At 43.1% G+C, this 19,641-nt stretch overlaps 1 protein-coding gene across 4 annotated transcripts in view; it reads left to right on the top strand.

The window, feature by feature from the left end:
- LOC112244937 (A-kinase anchor protein 6-like) overlaps window positions 1-19,641 on the top strand; it is a 176,472-nt gene that overhangs the window by 134,829 nt on the left and 22,002 nt on the right. For all 4 annotated transcript variants that reach the window (XM_042329930.1, XM_042329929.1, XM_042329927.1 and 1 more), the window contains exons 10-11: window positions 1-52; window positions 3,471-3,686. The exon at window positions 1-52 is cut by the window's left edge and continues 95 nt beyond it. In XM_042329930.1, the coding sequence (XP_042185864.1) occupies window positions 1-52; window positions 3,471-3,686 (268 nt within the window). The remainder of the gene's footprint in view (window positions 53-3,470; window positions 3,687-19,641) is intronic.

The following is a 19,641-nucleotide window of genomic DNA, read 5'->3' as shown; positions in this document are numbered from 1 at the left end:
GGACTTCGACGAGCGAGTCAATGCCATGACACAGAAGTGGGACCAGCTGCAGGTGAACACACACACACACACACACACACACTGTAACACTACTCCACCTTCTGTACTGTTAATACTCCGGATCCAGAAAAAGAGACAGAATGGGTCAAAATGATGATATAACCTTCTTGTTGGGAGCTCATTGTTATCTGCATAAATAAAACAGTTGTTCTGCTGTTTTTAGGTAAAAGCAAAAGGAATGCGCCCCAGGCCCCCACCCTGCCTGTCCCCCAGTCAGTCCCGTTCAGACTCCAGTGCACTAATGCGGGTCAATATCCCACCTGAGAGTCTGTCTGTGTCTCAAATGGCACCCTATTTCCTATATAGTGCAGGGTTCTGGTCAAAAGTAGTGCACTATATCGGGAATAAGGTGCCATTTTGGATGCTGGCCCTCTCTCGGTTAGCAGGGAACCCTGTGGAGATGGAGCTGGCTAGCAGCTCAATTGAAGTGAGTGAATCAGGATAAAGCCTTGCTGCTACGCCTCTGAAATGATGAACAGGCCTGGGGCTCCTTCTTCCACCCCCAAACCCTCTTATCTATGCAACACATGAACACTACACCAAATACAGTACAGTAGCTAGGTACCCTGCCTTGTCTACCCCCCACCATCCACCCCCACCGCCCTGCTTAGAGGGGGGCAGCTCAGCTATATCTCCATCTTGGATATCAGCCAGGGAAGCAGGAGATGGTATCGGATCGGAGACGCCTGCCTGCTCTAGTCTTGATGATCCTGTTAATGGTACGGTATGGCTGGCTTGTTGATCCTTATCGGACCGACTGGGGTTCAACTGTGCATTGCTCTTAGAGGCTAATTTTAGGTTAATCACTGTTCATCTAATCTCTGAACATGAGAAATATAATTGCTGGTCTCTCAATTACCAGGACGTATCCCTGTCCCAGTAGTACCCCAAGCAGCTTCTGCTCATATCCACCCTCTCATATCCACATGGTCTGCATCCCAAATGGCACCCTAATTCCCTATGTAGGGCATTACTTTTGACCAGGGGCCCATAGGGACTATGGACTTCATTGGAAACAAGGTACCATTAGGACGCAGACATGCACAGATCCAACAACATAGAATTATCAAGATGCCAACAACTCAAACATGTTCCTGCTGTCATTTCTGTCATGTGTGAGTTCCAAGACATATTTTCGCTATAACACATGAATACATAGACGTAAAACAATGCGCACTGTCGCATAGAAGAAATGACTCTGTGTGTGTGTGTGTGTGTGTGTGTGTGTGTGTGTGTGTGTGTGTGTGAGAGTGGCTTGGTTTCAGCTAGATAAACATATGTATTCCTTTCCCAAGCTAAAGAGATGCTGTTTGGAAATTAAACAACAAACGAACACGTTTTCTCTTCCACCACAGCAATCAGCGCTGATTAAAGTTCTACTGAGATCCCAAATAAATGTGTGACGTTTTGAACAGGATGCTCATGCATAAACAAAGTTCTGTTTAGCGAAGGAATATTTCTTTGGTCTGTGGTGAGTGGCAACGGGCAGAGAGCCGCTAGAATGAAATGGCAGTGGTGCGGGGAGTTTAATCTGCGAATTTCTGCTCCCTGCACTGCACATTACGCCGTCTCAATTGCATATTAAACAACCCTATCAAGTCAGGCATTGGCATCTGCTGTGCTGACACAAATTGTGAATTAAATGAAATTGATGTCCTCTGTCGTATATATTTATGAAGACAGACCATTCTCTGAAGTATTCTGCTTATGAAGAATTTATGATTGCAAACTGTTCCAGAACAAAATAAAGTGGCAATAAATTCCTTTTTTTGTATCCCTGACCCTCCAAGGGCATTTGGATTCACCTCTCTCTCTCTCTGCAGAGCTCTGTTCATCACAGGGCAAAAACAATGGCTATATCTGGAGTTCATTGGGTGCTTTCAAATTATCGATATTCAAACGAGGAGAGGAGAGGGAAGAGAAAATGAAACAGAATGAGAGAGAGAGAATGTCAGGGAGGGATTCTTTTTAAGGGAGGGAACAAATACGATGCTCTTTGCTGGGAGGCAGCCACTTCAGTAAGCCCAAAGGACACTTATGGAGTTGTGAGGTACAGATAATCTATTGGAATCAATATTTAAAATCCCAATCAGTGGAATTGTTTAGGGATATGTGTGACTCATATCACCTCACTGACAATATCTTAAAGCTAGGTGTCCTCTCCTATTTTTCACTTCCTACTCCATCATTTCACATCACACCACTGTAGTATTAAGTGATCATTTGTTTCTCACAGTGACTCTAAAACATGCAAGTCAAACCCGTCTAGTCATAGACTCTGGTCGGCCGTTAACACGTTCTCTGACAGCCACACAGGTGTGGAGGCTAATAAAGAAAGAGCTGTAATGGAGGATCAACACACACAGTGTTTAATGGGTGCAGCCAGCCAGCGATCTAGCCCCAAAATGGCCACTTCATTGCTGACTCACTCACTCATAATCACATCTGTTTCCATTACAGCTTGCAAAACATCCACCAGCACACAGCACCAACACAAAGGACTGCCAATTAAACCAACCAGTGTGTGTATTAATTGGATAATGGAGTGTTTTGCCACTCTACAATTGGGCTCCTCTGCATACAGAGTTCAACCCCTGTGTGTGTGTGTGTGTGTGTGTGTGTGTGTGTGTGTGTGTGTGTGTGTGTGTGTGTGTGTGTGTGTGTGTGTGTGTGTGTGTGTGTGTGTGTGTGTGTGTGTGAGACTCAGACACTCTGGCTCCAAAAGTAGCTATAGCGTAGCTCTCATTTCCCAGGCAGGTGGGAACTCACTCACATGTCAGTGGTCGAGTCCCAAATGGCACCCTATACCCTTCATAGTGCCCTACTTATGACCAGGGCACTGGTCAAAAGTAGTGTGCTATGTAGGGTATAGGGTGCTATTTTGGTCACAGCCAGTGTCTGTCAGGCTGGGGCTATACACAGCGTGGTGCTGTTTGCTCTGTTATAGAAGGAGGGGGAAATTGCTCAGCAGAGTCCTATTTGGGAAATCGTTGGAGGGTATTTGTGCTTCTGATTGTTATCTACTCCTTTCTGTGTGATTCTCTGAGAGGCAACGCGGAATATACGGCTGTACTGAAAATACGTCCAGAATTAGCCGCCTTCATCTTTAGAACGTAGCAATAATCGTGGTATGATCAGCACTGTTTGAGACTTGTTGATAGTAACAACATCTGCACATTTATTTGCTTATTGAAATAGACAACTTCATGAGCTTTTTGCTAGAATGTCGCATTGCCAGGAGGGAAAGAAGTGTCAAACGGAGAGGGCTATCAGATCACAATAATGTTGCAGTATATTTCCCACCTGCTGTCAGTATATTGATACAACAGTACTCTGTACCGCTCTGAAATGATTGTACATACTGTCACAGTCTCTAACTCTCCTTCCTCCTCTCCTCTTGGCCTCCTCAGAAGATCCTGGGGGAGTCTGTGGGGAGCACCAGCCCATCCCAGGACCCTCGCTCTGCCCTGTCCCCTCATACCAGCAGCCTGCTGGGCCGGCTGGAGGGCAGGATCAAGGATCTGAAGGTGTGGCTGAGAGACACAGAGCTGTTCATCTTCAACTCCTGTCTGAGGCAGGAAGCAGAGCAGGACCTGCAGGCCTCCACCCAGCTGCAGCACTTCAAGGTAGAGACTGAGCACTGCACACACACACACACACACACACACACACACACACACACACACATACATCCAGAGTAGATGAAGGCCCCCTGGGCATAACACTGTCATAGCACTACTACTGATCTGGGTCTAACTTTCACCTGGTCTGGGCTCCTTTAAAAAGACACTGACTACTATGGAAGGGGTCTTCAACCTTTTCTTTCCCAGGGACCCCAAGCAAACCAGCGACCCAGGGACCCCCATCATGCATCAGCCCAAAACATTTGTCCTCGTCTTGTCATCAGGTGAATGATAAGGGCAATGCGAAGTAATCAGCATTTTAAAATTAACTTGGTAAATGGTGTTTCATTATTTTGCCCTCCCCACATTATACTGGGGTATAGTAAGTATAAGCGCTAACATAGCTAACTATTAGCTAGAAAGGTACTGCATCTCCAAACGATATGTTGACTAATACAGCTGTTGAACTGGTTTAACAAAGGTTAACCATGTGTTGGTGTGACCGGTGGAGATGACCGAATGGTCAGGGTTGGTCTTGATCTTTTCCTCTCAGATAATGACAGGAAAAACTTCCAGAAACAAATGCTGTGCCGCCCTTGTACCTCTCTGCAAAGTTCAAATGAACAACGAAAGGGGACATGAATAGCCATGCCAGCCCAATGACGACATGTACAGAGAAAAGTACAGTAGCTAGATGACTGATGTGCATATATATCACAACAGAATGGTGGGAGACCAATATAATACACTGTCAATGACCATATAAACTCATTGAGAAGTGTTTTAACGTATTGATAATGGTAATGATTTTCAAGGGACAATTTTACAGTAGCCTACCACTTCCACAGGGATACAGTAGAAAGGGAAGAGGTAAGGGGGTGCATGGGATGTTTATGAGGGACAATAGAGAAGGAGAAGACGTGAGCACTATTTACAAGGGGCACTCACAACAACAAAAATAATGTACACTAATATCAGACATGGGAACTATTCTGATTTTGCGTAATTATATTACATGAAATTCAACACTTGTTACATTGGCAAAAACCTTATGTCCAAGTCAAGAAAGCTTACCAGCAGCCAGCGGCACTTGCCGCAATGGGTACTCACTGGTGCTTTTTCAAAGACTATGTCAGATACTCCAGTGAGTGTAATTGGCTCGAATGAGGGTAAATTGCTCAATATTAGGAGTTGAGAAATAAAGTTGACATCGTTAGAATATATTTTCTTCTTTTCTACCACTTCTTTTTTAAATACAGTGCATTTGGAAAATATTCAGACCCCTTGACTTTTTCCACATTTTGTTGTTAAGTTACAGCCTTATTCAAAATGAATAAAAATAATTATAAAAAATCTCATCAATCAACACAAAATATCCTATAATGACAAAGCAAAATCAGGTTATTACATTTTTTTTTGTAGAATTAAATATCACATTTTCATACAGTACCAGTCAAAGGTTTGGACACACCTACTCATTCAATGGTTTTTCTTTATTTTACTATTTTCTACATTGTAGAATAACAGTGAAGACATCAAAACTATGAAATAACACATACAGAATCATGTAGTAACCAAAAAAGTGTTAAACAAAATCCAAATATATTTTATATTTGAGATGATGCTACAAGCTTGGCACACCTTTATTTGGGGAAATAACCCCATTCTTCTCTACAGATCCTCTCAAGCTCTGTCATGTTAGATGGGGAGCATCGCTGCACAGCTATCTTCAGGTCTCAGGAGATTTTCGATCTAATTCAAGTCCAGGCTCTGGCTGGGCCACTCGAGGACATTCAGAGATTTGTCCCGAAGCCACTCCTGCATTGTCTTGGCTGTATGCTTAGGGTCATTGTCCTGTTGGAAGATGAACCTTCAACCACAGTCTGAGCACTCTGGAGCAGGTTGTCATCAAGGATCTCTCTGTACTTTTTCCTCGATCCTGATTAGTCTCCTAGTCCCTGCCTCTGAAAAACATCCCTACAGCATGATGCTGCCACCACCATGCTTCACCATAGGGATTGTGCAAGGTTTCCTCCAGACATGACGCTTGACATTCAGGCCAGAATGTTTTGGTTTCGTCAGACCAGAGAATCTTGTTTCTCTGAGTCCTTTAGTTTCTTTTTGTGGCAAACTCCAAGCGGGCTGTCATGTGCCTTTTACTGAGGAGTGGCTTCCGTCTGGCCACTCTACCATAAAGACCTGATTGGTAGAGAGCTGCAGAGATGGTTGTCCTTCTGGAAGGTTCTCGGGATGCACCTGAGCTCAATTCCGAGTCTCATAGCAAAGGGTCTGAATTTTTATGTAAATAAGGTATTTCTGTTTTGCTAAAATGTAAAAAAAACGTCTGTTTTTTTGCTTTGCCATTGTGGGTTATTGTGTGTAGACTGATGAGGGAAAAAAGTTTTTTAATCCATTTTAGAATAAGGCTGTAACGAAACAAAATGTGTAAAAAGTCCATGGGTCTGAATACTTTCCGAATGCACTGTATTTACACGATAATATTTTTCCGCAGACCCCCTTGCACTAGAGGTCCACGGACCCCAGGTTGAATATCCATGTACTAGAGGCCTAGGTGCTCTGAGGAATGCTACTGTAGGTATGAAGAATGAAGGTGTGAATTATCATATATCATATATCATCACAGATCAAGGAAACACCAACATAGTGTCATAATAGGGTGTTGGGCCATCACGAGCCAGAACAGCTTTAATGCACCTTGGCCTAGATTCTACAAGTGTCTAGAACTCTATTGGAGGGATGTGATACCATTCCTCCACTAACAATTCCATCACACATACAGACACCCTTTAAATGCCCTATGCTCCTTCGAGACACCTCTTTCAAAGTCAATGAGATCTCTTCTTCTAGACATGGTAGCCAAAATAATGGACAACTGGGCATTTTTATACATGACCCTAAGCATGATGGGTGTTGATTCTTTAATTAAAGATGTTCTCCGGTATTTTTCTATACTTTTTAGCCCAGTAGTTCTGAATGTAGCGCCCACGAGACAAAAGTGGTCCCTGAAAATTGTAGATATGTGCACCACATCATTGTTCTCTCTCTGGCTCTGCTGTGTGTGTGTCTTGCTAGCTGTCACTTAAATGACGTAGCGCTGAAGCTCATTAGCTGAAACTCGAAATGCTAGGTGTCTGGCCCAGGTGTCTGGCCCAGGTGTCTGGCCCAGGTGTCTGGCTCAGGTATCTGGCCCAGGTGTCTGGCCCAGGTGTCTGGCCCAGGTGTCTGGCCCAGGTGTCTGGCCCAGGTGTCTGGCCCAGGTGTCTGGCCCAGGTGTCTGGGGGTAAATGTAGGTAAAATGGCGCTGCACAGCTTCCAGAAAACAGTCGCTTTCAATCCAGGGATTTTGTGGCTAATTGAGGTCATACAGTTATTCTGCTCATATATTATTAATGTATGAACTACACATTGACACATCCAGGCCAAAGCGCGAGGTTTCAAAAATACTTACTATTCGCCAAAGTACCAGAGCATGTCTTTAACTCAGGAACTACACCTGTGTGGAAGCACCTGCTTTCAATATACTTATCCCTAATTTAAGTGTTTTCTTTATTTTGGGAGTTACTGTACCTGTACCTAGTGTCAAATACTCCAAAACAGGCAGCTTTGAGTGTCTGGTTTTCACTTCAAATTCAGTAATACTGTGTATATATATTTGTAATTAAACTAATTCTTGAGAAAATAAATAAAATAAAGCTATTTTGACTAAAGCAAATCTCAAAGAAACTATTATTTGACTTAAAAAGCTTGAGGAACAACACAGGATATTAATCAGGCCGTGTCACAACACAGGTTGTGGAGTTGAGATTGCTTTCATCCCGCTGAGTGACTACTAGCGATAGAGGGAAGAAACCTTAAATATATATGGAGTCAACGCTGAGAGAAATAACACTTTATAAAAGAAGACTTTTCTTTTGATAAGATGTCACACTGCACAGAGGGGAAGCATTGATTTCTTGAGAAAACGCCTGAGGAAAAAAGATTAAAATATTGATAACTGCAATGTGTATGGACAGAGGAGCCATGGCACTAAATAGAAAAAGAGATACAAATACAAAATAAAAAGAGAAAGAGGACCATTTAATGATCATCTATCTGTTTTGGGCAATTCTGCTGTAAATGGATTCAATATCCAGACTTGGCCCCATTACAGTTGGGCTGAACACATCTCAGCAGGAGGCAGAGCTCAGTCAGTCAGGTACATACAGTACAGTACTGTAGTTCACTAGAGTACAGGCTGTCAGTCAGGTACATACAGTTCAGTACTGTAGTTCTCTAGAATAGAGGCTGTCAGTCAGATACATACAGTTCAGTTCTGTAGTTCTCTAGAATAGAGGCTGTCAGTCCGGTACATACAGTTCAGTTCTGTAGTTCTCTAGAATAGAGGCTGTCAGTCAGATACATACAGTACAGTTCTGTAGTTCACTAGAGTAGAGGCTGTCAGTCAGGTACATACAGTTCAGTACTGTAGTTCTCTAGAGTAGAGGCTGTCAGTCAGGTACATACAGTTCAGTTCTGTAGTTCACTAGACTAGAGGCTCAGTCAGTCAGGTACATATAGTTCAGTTCTGTAGTTTACTAGACTAGAGGCTCAGTCAGTCAGGTACATACAGTTCAGTTCTGTAGTTCTCTAGAGTAGAGGCTGTCAGTCAGATACATACAGTTCTGTTCTGTAGTTCTCTAGAGTAGAGGCTGTCAGTCCGGTACATACAGTTCAGTTCTGTAGTTCACTAGACTAGAGGCTGTCAGTCAGATACATACAGTTCTGTTCTGTAGTTCTCTAGAGTAGAGGCTGTCAGTCCGGTACATACAGTTCAGTTCTGTAGTTCACTAGACTAGAGGCTGTCAGTCAGATACATACAGTTCAGTTCTGTAGTTCTCTAGAGTAGAGGCTGTCAGTCAGGTACATACAGTTCAGTTCTGTAGTTCTCTAGAATAGAGGCTGTCAGTCCGGTACATACAGTTCAGTTCTGTAGTTCTCTAGAATAGAGGCTGTCAGTCAGATACATACAGTTCAGTTCTGTAGTTCTCTAGAGTAGAGGCTGTCAGTCAGGTACATACAGTTCAGTTCTGTAGTTCTCTAGAGTAGAGGCTGTCAGTCAGGTACATACAGTTCAGTTCTGTAGTTCTCTAGAGTAGAGGCTGTCAGTCCGGTACATACAGTTCAGTTCTGTAGTTCAATAGACTAGAGGCTCAGTCAGTCAGGTACATACAGTTCAGTTCTGTAGTTCACTAGACTAGAGGCTCAGTCAGTCAGGTACATACAGTTCAGTTCTGTAGTTTACTAGACTAGAGGCTCAGTCAGTCAGGTACATACAGTTCAGTTCTGTAGTTCTCTAGAGTAGAGGCTGTCAGTCAGATACATACAGTTCAGTTCTGTAGTTCTCTAGAGTAGAGGCTGTCAGTCCGGTACATACAGTTCAGTTCTGTAGTTCACTAGACTAGAGGCTCAGTCAGTCAGGTACATACAGTTCAGTTCTGTAATTCTCTAGAGTAGAGGCTGTCAGTCAGGTACATACAGTTCAGTTCTGTAGTTCACTAGACTAGAGGCTCAGTCAGTCAGGTACATACCGTTCAGTTCTGTAGTTTACTAGACTAGAGGCTCAGTCAGTCAGGTACATACAGTTCAGTTCTGTAGTTCTCTAGATTAGAGGCTGTCAGTCAGGTACATACAGTTAAGTTCTGTAGTTCACTAGACTAGAGGCTCAGTCAGTCAGGTACATACAGTTCAGTTCTATAGTTCTCTAGAATAGAGGCTGTCAGTCAGATACATACAGTACAGTGCTGTAGTTCTCTAGAATAGAGGATGTCAGTCAGATACATACAGTTCAGTTCTGTAGTTCACTAGACTAGAGGCTCAGTCAGTCAGGTACATACAGTTCAGTTCTGTAGTTCACTAGACTAGAGGCTCAGTCAGTCAGGTACATACAGTTCAGTTCTCTAGACTAGAGGCTCAGTCAGTCAGGTACATACAGTACAGTGCTGTAGTTCTCTAGAATAGAGGCTGTCAGTGAGATACATACAGTACAGTGCTGTAGTTCTCTAGAATAGAGGATGTCAGTCAGATACATACAGTTCAGTTCTGTAGTTCACTAGACTAGAGGCTCAGTCAGTCAGGTACATACAGTTCAGTTCTGTAGTTCACTAGACTAGACGCTCAGTCAGTCAGGTACATACAGTTCAGTTCTCTAGACTAGAGGCTCAGTCAGTCAGGTACATACAGTTCAGTTCTGTAGTTCTCTAGAATAGAGGCTGTCAGTCAGGTACATACAGTTCAGTTCTGTAGTTCTCTAGACTAGAGACTGTCAGTCCGGTATATACAGTACAGTACTGTAGTTCTCTAGAGTAGAGGCTGTCAGTCAGATACATACAGTACTGTGCTGTAGTTCTCTAGACTAGACTACTCTCGACACACGGCAAGTATCTGTGGTGTTGGGAACAATACAAGGAGAATGAACAGTATACAGTATACAATGCATTCGGAAGTATTCAGATCCACATTTTGTTATTTTACAGCCTTATTCTAAAATTCATAAAATGATTTTTTTCCCCACATTTATCTACACACAATACCTCATAATGACAAAGCGAAAACAGGTTTTTAGAAAATGTTGCTCATTTATTACAAATAAAAACAGAAATACCTTATTTACATAACTATTCAAACCCTTTGCTACGAGACTCGAAATTTAACTCAGGTGCATCTGGTTTCGATTGATCATCCTTGAGATGTTTCTACAACTTGATTGGAGTCCACCTGTGGTAAATTGATTGGACATGATTTGGAAAGGCACACACCTGTCTATATCAGGTCTAACAGTTGACAGTGCATGTCAGAGCAAAAACCAAGCCATGAGGTCGAAGGAATTGTCCGTAGATTGTGTCGAGGCACAGATCTGGTGAAGGTTACCAAAACATTTCTGCAGAATTGAAGGTCCCCAAGAACACATTGGCCTCCATATTTCTTAAATGGACGATATTTGGAACCCCCAAGACTCTTCCTAGGGCTGACAAACTTTGCAATCGGGGGAGAAGGGCCTTGGCCAGGGAGGTGACCCAGAACCCGATGGTCACTCTGAAAGAGCTCCAGAGTTCCTTTGTTGAGATGGGAGAACCTTCCAGAAGGACATCCATCTCTACCAATCAGGCCTTTATGGTAGAGTGGCCAGACGGAGGCCACTCCTCAGTAAAAGGCACATGACAGCCCACTTGGAGTTTGCCAAAAGGCACTTAAAGGACAATCAGACCATGAGAAACAAGATTGGTCTGATGAAACCAAGATTGAACTTTTTGGCCTGAATCGCAAGCGTCATGTCTGGAGGAAACATTGCACCATCCCTACGGTGAAGCATAGTGGTGGCAGCATCATACTGTGGGGATGCTTTTCAGCGGCAGGAACTAGGAGACTAGTCAGGATTAAGGGAAAGATTAACAGAGCAAAATACAGAGAGATCCTTAATGAAAACCTGCTCCAGAGCGCTCAGAATGACCGATTGTAGTGAAAGTTCACCTTCCAACAGGACAACGACCCTATGCGCACAGCCAAGACAATGTGGGAGTGGCTTCGGGACAAATCTCTGAATGTCCTTGAGTGGCTCAGCCAGAGCCCGGACTTGAACCCAATCGAACATCTCTGGAGAGACCTAAAAATAGCTGTGCAGCAACGCTCCCTATCCAACCTGACAGAGCTTGAGAGGATCTGCAGAGAAAAATGGGAGAAACTCCCCAAATACAGATGTGCCAATCTTGTAGCGTCTTACTCAAGAAGACTCGAGGCTGTAATCACTTCCAAACGTGCTTCAACAAAGTACTGAGTAAAGGGTCTGAGTACTTATGTAATTGTGATATTTCAGTTTAAAAAATGTAATACATTTGCACAGTTTTCTAAAAACTTGTTTTTGCTTTGTCATTATGGGGTATTGTGTGTAGATTGATGAGAAAAAAAGCTATTCAATACATTTTAGAGTAAGGCTGTAACGTAACAAAATGTGGAAAAAGTCAAGGGGCCTGAATACTTTCTGAATGCACTGTATATCAAAATCATTCTTTTTTGTGTGATTATACTGATTTGTTTTTCCAAACACAGAAAATCCAAAACAATATTATGGTACAATTTGAACCTGAAAATCATTCTAATGTTTCTAGAACAATACTCGGTTGGAATATGGCGAATGTCAACACAAATAACACGTGAACTGGTCCCCATGTCTGATGCAGTGATGTCCAAAATACAGTATTACTCTATTCAGGATCTTTACCTGAATATCCTCTCGGAGAGTTTCTTCTGGGTGCATCACAAAGCATTAACCATCTCCCATCTAATCTTCATAACACGATTACCGCCACACTTAGAAACGAACGCACCCAACCAAAAACGCTTAAACACATTCAACTAGCAGTGGATCCCACGTTATACCTTCATCCAGGAAAATAAAGATCAAGCTGTGAGGATGTTGAAGAGGACGTAACTAATACCTTATGAATAACACCCATTCATCCCCACTAATGTGAGAAGGCAAACAAATAACCTCAACATGATAATAATGTTATGATAATTATGAGAGACTGTCAATGTAATAGGGGGATATTCAAACTGGTCAGACACCAGAGGTATGTTCAAAACTAAAAACGCTGGGTGGGTCCGTCCGGTGTGCGTGTCCAGTAATGAGTGTGTCGTTCCAGCGCCGTCACCTGTCTGCTCCCCATTAAGACCTGATGAGAATCTAACGCTGCGTTTGGCGCTTCTCTCACATGTGAAGCTACGCAATCAGACAGCCCCTCTAATGTAGTTAGCACTTGGCAAAGAACAGGAGTTCTTTATTCCTAATCATGGAGAAAGTATTGATATTATATCCTGGCTGTCATATTTTATTAGCGGGACGCCGGCCACAGTGGCCTAGAATAACGTAGAGGCTCAGAGTGGGGGCTGTGCTGTAGGGAGGAGGTCAGTCAGAGAGAGGGGGTTGAAGGGTGTAGATGGACCCAGAGCAGGCAGAGAGATGAGAAGAGATTGGGCCTGACCCCCCAGGTGAGATCCCGGCCCCACGTTGGCTTCTAGATACATTTTTTTTTAAACAAGGTAGAAACTGACGTTAGAGCTGATATCTCTAAATCTATGGTGGCATCTCACTGCTCTCAGAGTGTGGAGGAGATAGGGGGAGGTCACTGCAGTCTGTCAAACAGAGAAAGGAACTCCACTTGGAACAAGTCGGTAATCCATTTCTCTAGTCGAAAAATACTAAAAATAGAAATGAGGTTCTGGTGAGAATTAAGAAATGGGATGGTTTGATTCATGCCGCACGAGCCAAAGTTTGACCTCAATGAAAATTGGGGCTTCTTACGGGGAGAGATTAAAACGAATTAGCTCTCTTTGCTTGAGATGGTAGGAGGGAGCAATTCAATGTGAACAGGAGGAGATAATTGTGAAATAGAACACTCTACGTCTTCCTCAGTGACATATTATCAATCTAATCCTTCTTTAAAACATTTCGTATTACAACAGATTATGGGGGAGGATGTTTGGTTTGTGGGTAAAATACTCATCCCTTAATGCCAAAGCTTGGCATGTAATCTGTGGGAATGTTTTCTAACAGATAGGCAATGTTTAACCTTCAAAAAGAAGCAATATGGTTGAGAGACAGTGGTGGGAGAAAGGTATTATTAAATGGAAGCTGTGACTAAATTGAACTGTCTGGCCCCCCAGAGCAGTCCGAACACAAAAGAGCCTAATTTTAGTCCCCCTCTGGGAAGTCTGGAATACCATATCTTAAAAGCCTTTTAATTCAATTAAACTGGGGTTATAGTATGGCTACATTATGAAGATGTCGTCTACTGGTTTCTCATTAATGCTGCTGTATGTATGTTGACAGGCGAAGGAAAGGCTGGATGCTGGGATGTTGTGCACTAAACTACTGTGTTTTGGCTTGCTGGTCAGTCCTGTTTGGTTTACTTGCATTGAGGCATCTTCAATTCACCTGATGCACGAAGTCTTGCCTTCCTACACCATCTTCAACCACACTAACAACAAGGGCATTTTGATGATATAGTGGCTATGCCGTTATGCTTCCTGAATTGAGATTCCATGTCAATATAAAATAGTACTTGTTGTCATAAGAAATCAAATCAAAGTGTATTTGTCACGTGCGCTGAATACAACAGTATTACATACAACCTTACAGTAAAATGCTTACTTACAAGCCCTTAACCAACAGTGCAGTTTTTAAGTAAAAAATAGGTATTAGGTAAACAATAGATAAGTAAAACAGTAAAAAATAACAGTAGCGAGGCTATATACAGATGGTACCAGTACAGAGTCAATGTGTGGGTGCACTGGTTAGTCTGGCTATTTGAGGTAATATGTACGTGTAGCATTATTTAAAGTGACACAATGCATAGTCCGGGCAGCCATTTGATTAGCCATACAGCCTTTTGGTCCTAGACTTGGTGCTCCGGTACCGCTTGCCATGCAGTAGCAGAGAGAACAGTCTATGACTGGGGTGGCTGGAGTCTTGAACCATTTTTAGGGCCTTTCTCTAACACCGCCTGGTATAGAGGTTCTGGATGGCAGGCAGCTTAGCTCCAGTGATGTACTGGGCCGTACGCACTACGCTCTGTAGTGCCTTGCGGTCGGAAGCTGAGCAGTTGCCATACCAGACAGTGATGCAACCAGGATGCTCTCGATGTTGCAGCTGTAGAAATTTTTGAGGATCTGAGGACCCATGCCAAATCTTTTTTTGTTTCCTTTGGGGGAATAGGCTTTGTCATGCACTCTTCACGACTGTCTTGGTGTGTTTGGACCATTCTAGTTTGTTGGTGATGTGGACACCAAGGAACTTGAAGCTCTCAACCTGCCCCACTACAGCCCCGTCGATGAGAATGGGGGCGTGCCCGGGCCTCCTTTTCCTGTAGTCCACAATCCTTTCCTTTGTCTTGTTTACGTTGAGGGATGGCACCAGCGAGCCAGGTTTCTGACCTCCTCCCTATAGGCTGTCTCGTCGTTGTCAGTGATCCGGGCCTACCACTGTTGTGTCGTCTGCAAACTTAATGATGGTGTTGGAGTCGTGCCTGGCCGTGCAGTCATGAGTGAACTGGGAGTACAGGAGGGGACTGAGCATGCACCCCTGAGGGGCTCCAGTGTTGAGGATCAGTGTGGCAGATTGTTGTTACCTACCCTTACCATCTGGGGGCGGCCCGTCAGGAAGTCCAGGATCCAGTTACAGATGGAGCTGTTCAGTCCCAGGATCCTTAGCTTAGTGATGAGCTTTGAAGGCACCATGGTGTTGAATGCTGAGCTGTAGTCAATGAATAGCATTCTCATGTAGGTGTTCCTTTTGTCCAGGTGTGGAGTGCAATAGAGATTGCATCATCTGTGGATCTGTTTGAGCGGTATGCAAATTGGAGTGGGTCCAGGGTTTCTGGGATAATGGTGTTAATGTGAGCCATGACCAGCCTTTCAAAGCACTTCATGGCTACGGACGTGAGTGCTACAGGTCTGTAGTCATTTAGGCAGGTTACCTTAGTGTTCATGGGCACATTGACTATTGTGGTCTGCTTAAAACATGTTGGTATTACAGACTCAATCAGGGACATGTTGAAAATGTCAGTGAAGACACCTGCCAGTTGGTCAGCACATGCCCAGAGCACCCGTCCTGGTAATCTGGCTCAGCGGCCTAGTGAATGTTGACCTGTTTAAATGTCTTACTCATGTCAGCTACGGAGAGCGTGATCACGCAGTCGTCCGGAACAGCTGATGTTCTCATGCATGCCTCAGTATTGCTTGCCTCGAAGCAATCATAGAAGTGATTTAGCTCGCGGCTGTGCTTCCCTTTGTAGTCTGTAATATTTTGCAGGCCCTGCCACATCCGACGAGCGTTGGAGCCGGTGTAGTACGATTCGATCTTAGTCCTGTATTGATGCTTTGCCTGTTTAATGGTTCGTCTGAGGGCATAGCGGGATTTCTTATAAGCGTCTGGGTTAGAGTCCCTCTCCTTGAAGGCGGCAGCACTACCCTTTAGCTCAGTGCGGATGTTGCCTGTAGTCCATGGTTTCTGGTTGGGGTATGTACTTACAGTCACTGTGGGGACAACTTCATTGATGCAATTATTGATGAAGCCAGTGCCTGATGTGGTGTACTCCTCATTGCCATCGGAGGAATCCCGGAACATTATCCAGTCTGTGCTAGCAAAACAGTCCTGTAGCTTAGCATCTGCGTCATCTGACCACAGGCACAATTCGGTGAAACATAAGATATTACAGTTTTTGATGTCCCGCTGGTAGGATATTCGTGATCGTACCTTGTCTAATTTGTTGTCCAATGATTGTACGTTGGCAAGTAACATTAATAGTAAAGGCCTATTTCCCATTCGCCGTTGGTGGATCCTTACAAGGCACCCCTCCCTGTGTCCTCTGTACCTGCATCTCTTTCTCCTGCCAATGACGGGGATATTGGCCTTGTCGGGTGTCTGTTGTACATCCTGTGCGTCCTGCTTGTTGAAGAAAACATCTTTGTCTAATCCAAGGTGAGTGATCGCTGTCCTGATATCCAGAAGCTCTTTTTTTTGCCATAAATTACGATGGCAGAAACATTATGTACAGCATAACTTAAAAATTACGTGAAAAAAACCCTTCATAATAGCACAATTGGTTAGGCGCCCGTACAACAGCTGCCATTTCTTCAGGCGCCATTTGTCCAAACTTCCAGACTTATAAATACAATGAACATGCCAATTATGTATTATTGTAGCTTTTAGCCAACAATGTACGTCTGAACATTTAGATTGGAATCAACAGGGGGGCAGTTAGTTAGGATTTTAAAACACCTGTAATTTTTGTATTTATTACGGATCCCCATGATGCAGCAGATACTCTTCCTGGGATTAAGGCAGTTACATCACAAAATTGTTTCAATAAACAGTAGATGTACAACACATTATTACACCACTAATCCACCACTACATATCAACAATATAAAATGTATAATACCACAATGTAACAATATTACAACATTACAATGTACAGTATGTGTTTGTAGAAAGTGTGTGTGTGTTAGCGTGTGTGTCTCTTCACAGTCTGCGTTGTTCCATAAGATGTAGTCTGTTTTTTATCTTGATTTTATTGCTTCCTTGAGTTACTTGATGTGGAATAGAGTTCCATGTAGCCATGGCTTTGTGTAATAACATGCATTGTCGAAAGTTATGTTCTGGACATGGGGACTCTGAAGAGACCCCCGGTGGCATGTCTTGTGGGTTTTGCATGGGTGTCTCAGTGCTTTCAGCATGTCAATACCTCTCACAAAGACAAGCAGTGATGCAATCAATCTCTCCTCTACTTTGATCCAGGAGAGAGTGACATGCATCTTATTGATGTTAGCTCTCCATGTACATTTAAGGGCCAGCCGTGCTGTTCTGTTCTGGGCCAACTGTAATTTGCCTATGTCCCTCTTTGTGGCACTTGACCATATAACTGGGCAGTAGTCCAGGTGTGATAAAACTAGGGCCTGTAGGACTTGATTTGTTGATAGCGATGTGAAGAAAGCAGAGCAGCTTTTTATTACAAACAGACCTCTCCCCATCTTAGCTACCATTGTGTCAATATGTTTTGACCATGACATTTACGCCAAACAGTTTAGTCTCCTCAATTTTCCTCAATTTCCACATTGCAAGATTCATTGCAAGATTGAGTTGAGGTTTAGCCAGCTGCCCTGGGGAATGCCCAACTCCACCTTGGTTATGTTGGAGAGGCTTCCATTAAAGAACACCCTCTGTGTTCTGTTAGACAGGTAACTTTTGATACATGATATAGCAGAGGATGTAAAGCCATAACACATCTGTTTTTTTCAGTAGCAGCCATTTGCCCTACGTGTAGAGTACCCGTCCCCGCACCTACCCTATAAGCGTGCTGAAAGTCTGTTGTAATTTGTCTACTGTGAAATAGCATTGTATCTGGTCCAACACAATTTTTTTCAAAAGTTTACTAAGGGTTGGTAGCAGGCTGATTGGTGGGCTGTTTGAGCCAGTAAAGGGCGATTTGCTATTCTTGGGCAGCGGAATGACTTTAGCTTCCCTCCAGACCTGAGGGTACACAGGTTCCTGTTGGCTTAGATGTATCTCGTTATACAACCCCCTAACTATTTGTCAATCAGTCTATTACCCAAGTTAATTCCCTGTCAGACACTCAGGTGTCTTCCTAGTGTTGTATGAGAGAGAGAGAGAGAGAGAGAGAGAGAGAGCGAGAGAGAGAGAGACGCTGGCAGTAAGTGACAGAAAGGATTGAGCTGGAGGCAGTGAGTCTAAACTATGGGAATATGTGTGTGGGAACAAGAATTCATTACACTCATTTGAGATAACAAGTGCTTGTGGTTTTAATTGACTTAATCAACAAATAGAATTAATCAGAGATTTCTAATTAATGGTAATTGATTGAATATCCACTGGGTCACTGTCAGAGTTAAATCCCTGTTTCTGTTCCTTTCAACTGGAGAGCGTCTCGTTTGTCCTTGTCATCGCCATCTTGTCCACATGTATTGAAAATGGACAGACTGAGGATGTAAAGGATAGAAGGAGAGCTGTCGATATGTTCTTTTAGAGAACAGCAAACAACATTTTGCGACATACACTCTGACCACAATTTCTTATTGAACCACTGGCTGTAGAATGGTGTTATTTTGAGGTCTCTTTTTATTTTTTTTATAATGTCATATCATGGAGTAGTACTTTCTCTGAAAATTATTGTGGATTTTATTAGGGGAAATGTAACCAAAATCTCGCTCTTGAAGGTACAGTTGTAGGATCTTAATTCGCAGCAAGATAATCCTGCAGCAACAGGATTTGAACGTTTAGTCCATAATGTTGCTTGATCTGTGGTTAGGCTACTAGCTGGCCAAAATGATCCTACATGAAATATGCATTACTGTTAATATAACTGTGTATTAGTGTGGGTTTTCAGTGAATTTATGTTCATCATGAAGCTCATCTGCATTTCCTGCCATGCAGCCTGCTTGCTGTCCTGTACCTTTGCTCCACCTCTGGATTACCCACCGGAGCCTGCCTGCTGTCCTGTACCTTGGCCTCTACTCTGGATTATGGACCCCTGCCTGTCTTGTCGTTTGCCTGCCCCTGTGGTTACAATAACATTGTTAACTTCACAGTCTGCACTTGGGTCTTACCTTGATTCCTGATAGTTGTTGCATAGACACTAGTAGAGGTCGACCGATTATGATTTTTCAACGCCATACCGATACCGATTATTGGACGACCAGAAAAGCCAATACCGATGAATTTTTTATTTTTTTGTAATAATGACAATTACAACAATACTGAATGAACACTTATTTTAACTTAATATAATACATCAATAAAATCAATTTAGCCTCAAATAAATAATGCAAAAACAAAGTGTTGGAGAAGAAAGTAAAAGTGCAATACGTGCCATGTAAGAAAGCTAACATTTAAGTTCCTTGCTCAGAACATGAGAACATATGAAAGCTGGTGGTTCCTTTTAACATGAATCTTCAATATTACCAGGTAAGAAGTTTTAGGTTGTAGTTATTATAGGAATTATAGGACTATTTCTCTCTATACCATTTGTATTTCATATACCTTTGACTATTGGATGTTCTTATAGGCACTTTAGTATTGCCAGTGTAACAGTATAGCTTCCGTACCTCTCCTCGCTCCTCCCTGGGCTCGAACCAGGAACACAACGACAACAGCCACCCTCAAAGCAGCGTTACCCATGCAGAGTAAGGGGAACAACCACTCCAAGTCTCAGAGCGAGTGACGTTTGAAACGCTATTAGCGCGCACCCCGCTAACAAGCTAGCCATTTCACATCGGTTACACAAACCTAATCTCGGGAGTTGATAGGCTTGAAGTCATAAACAGCGCAATACTTGACGCACAACGAAGAGCTGCTGGCAAAACGCACGAAAGTGCTGTTTAAATG

This window comes from Oncorhynchus tshawytscha, linkage group LG11 (assembly GCF_018296145.1).
Source record: "Oncorhynchus tshawytscha isolate Ot180627B linkage group LG11, Otsh_v2.0, whole genome shotgun sequence".
NCBI classification, from domain to species: Eukaryota; Metazoa; Chordata; class Actinopteri; order Salmoniformes; family Salmonidae; genus Oncorhynchus; species Oncorhynchus tshawytscha.
Note: the sequence above shows the minus strand (reverse complement) of the source record. Positions and strands in the feature narration are given on the sequence as shown.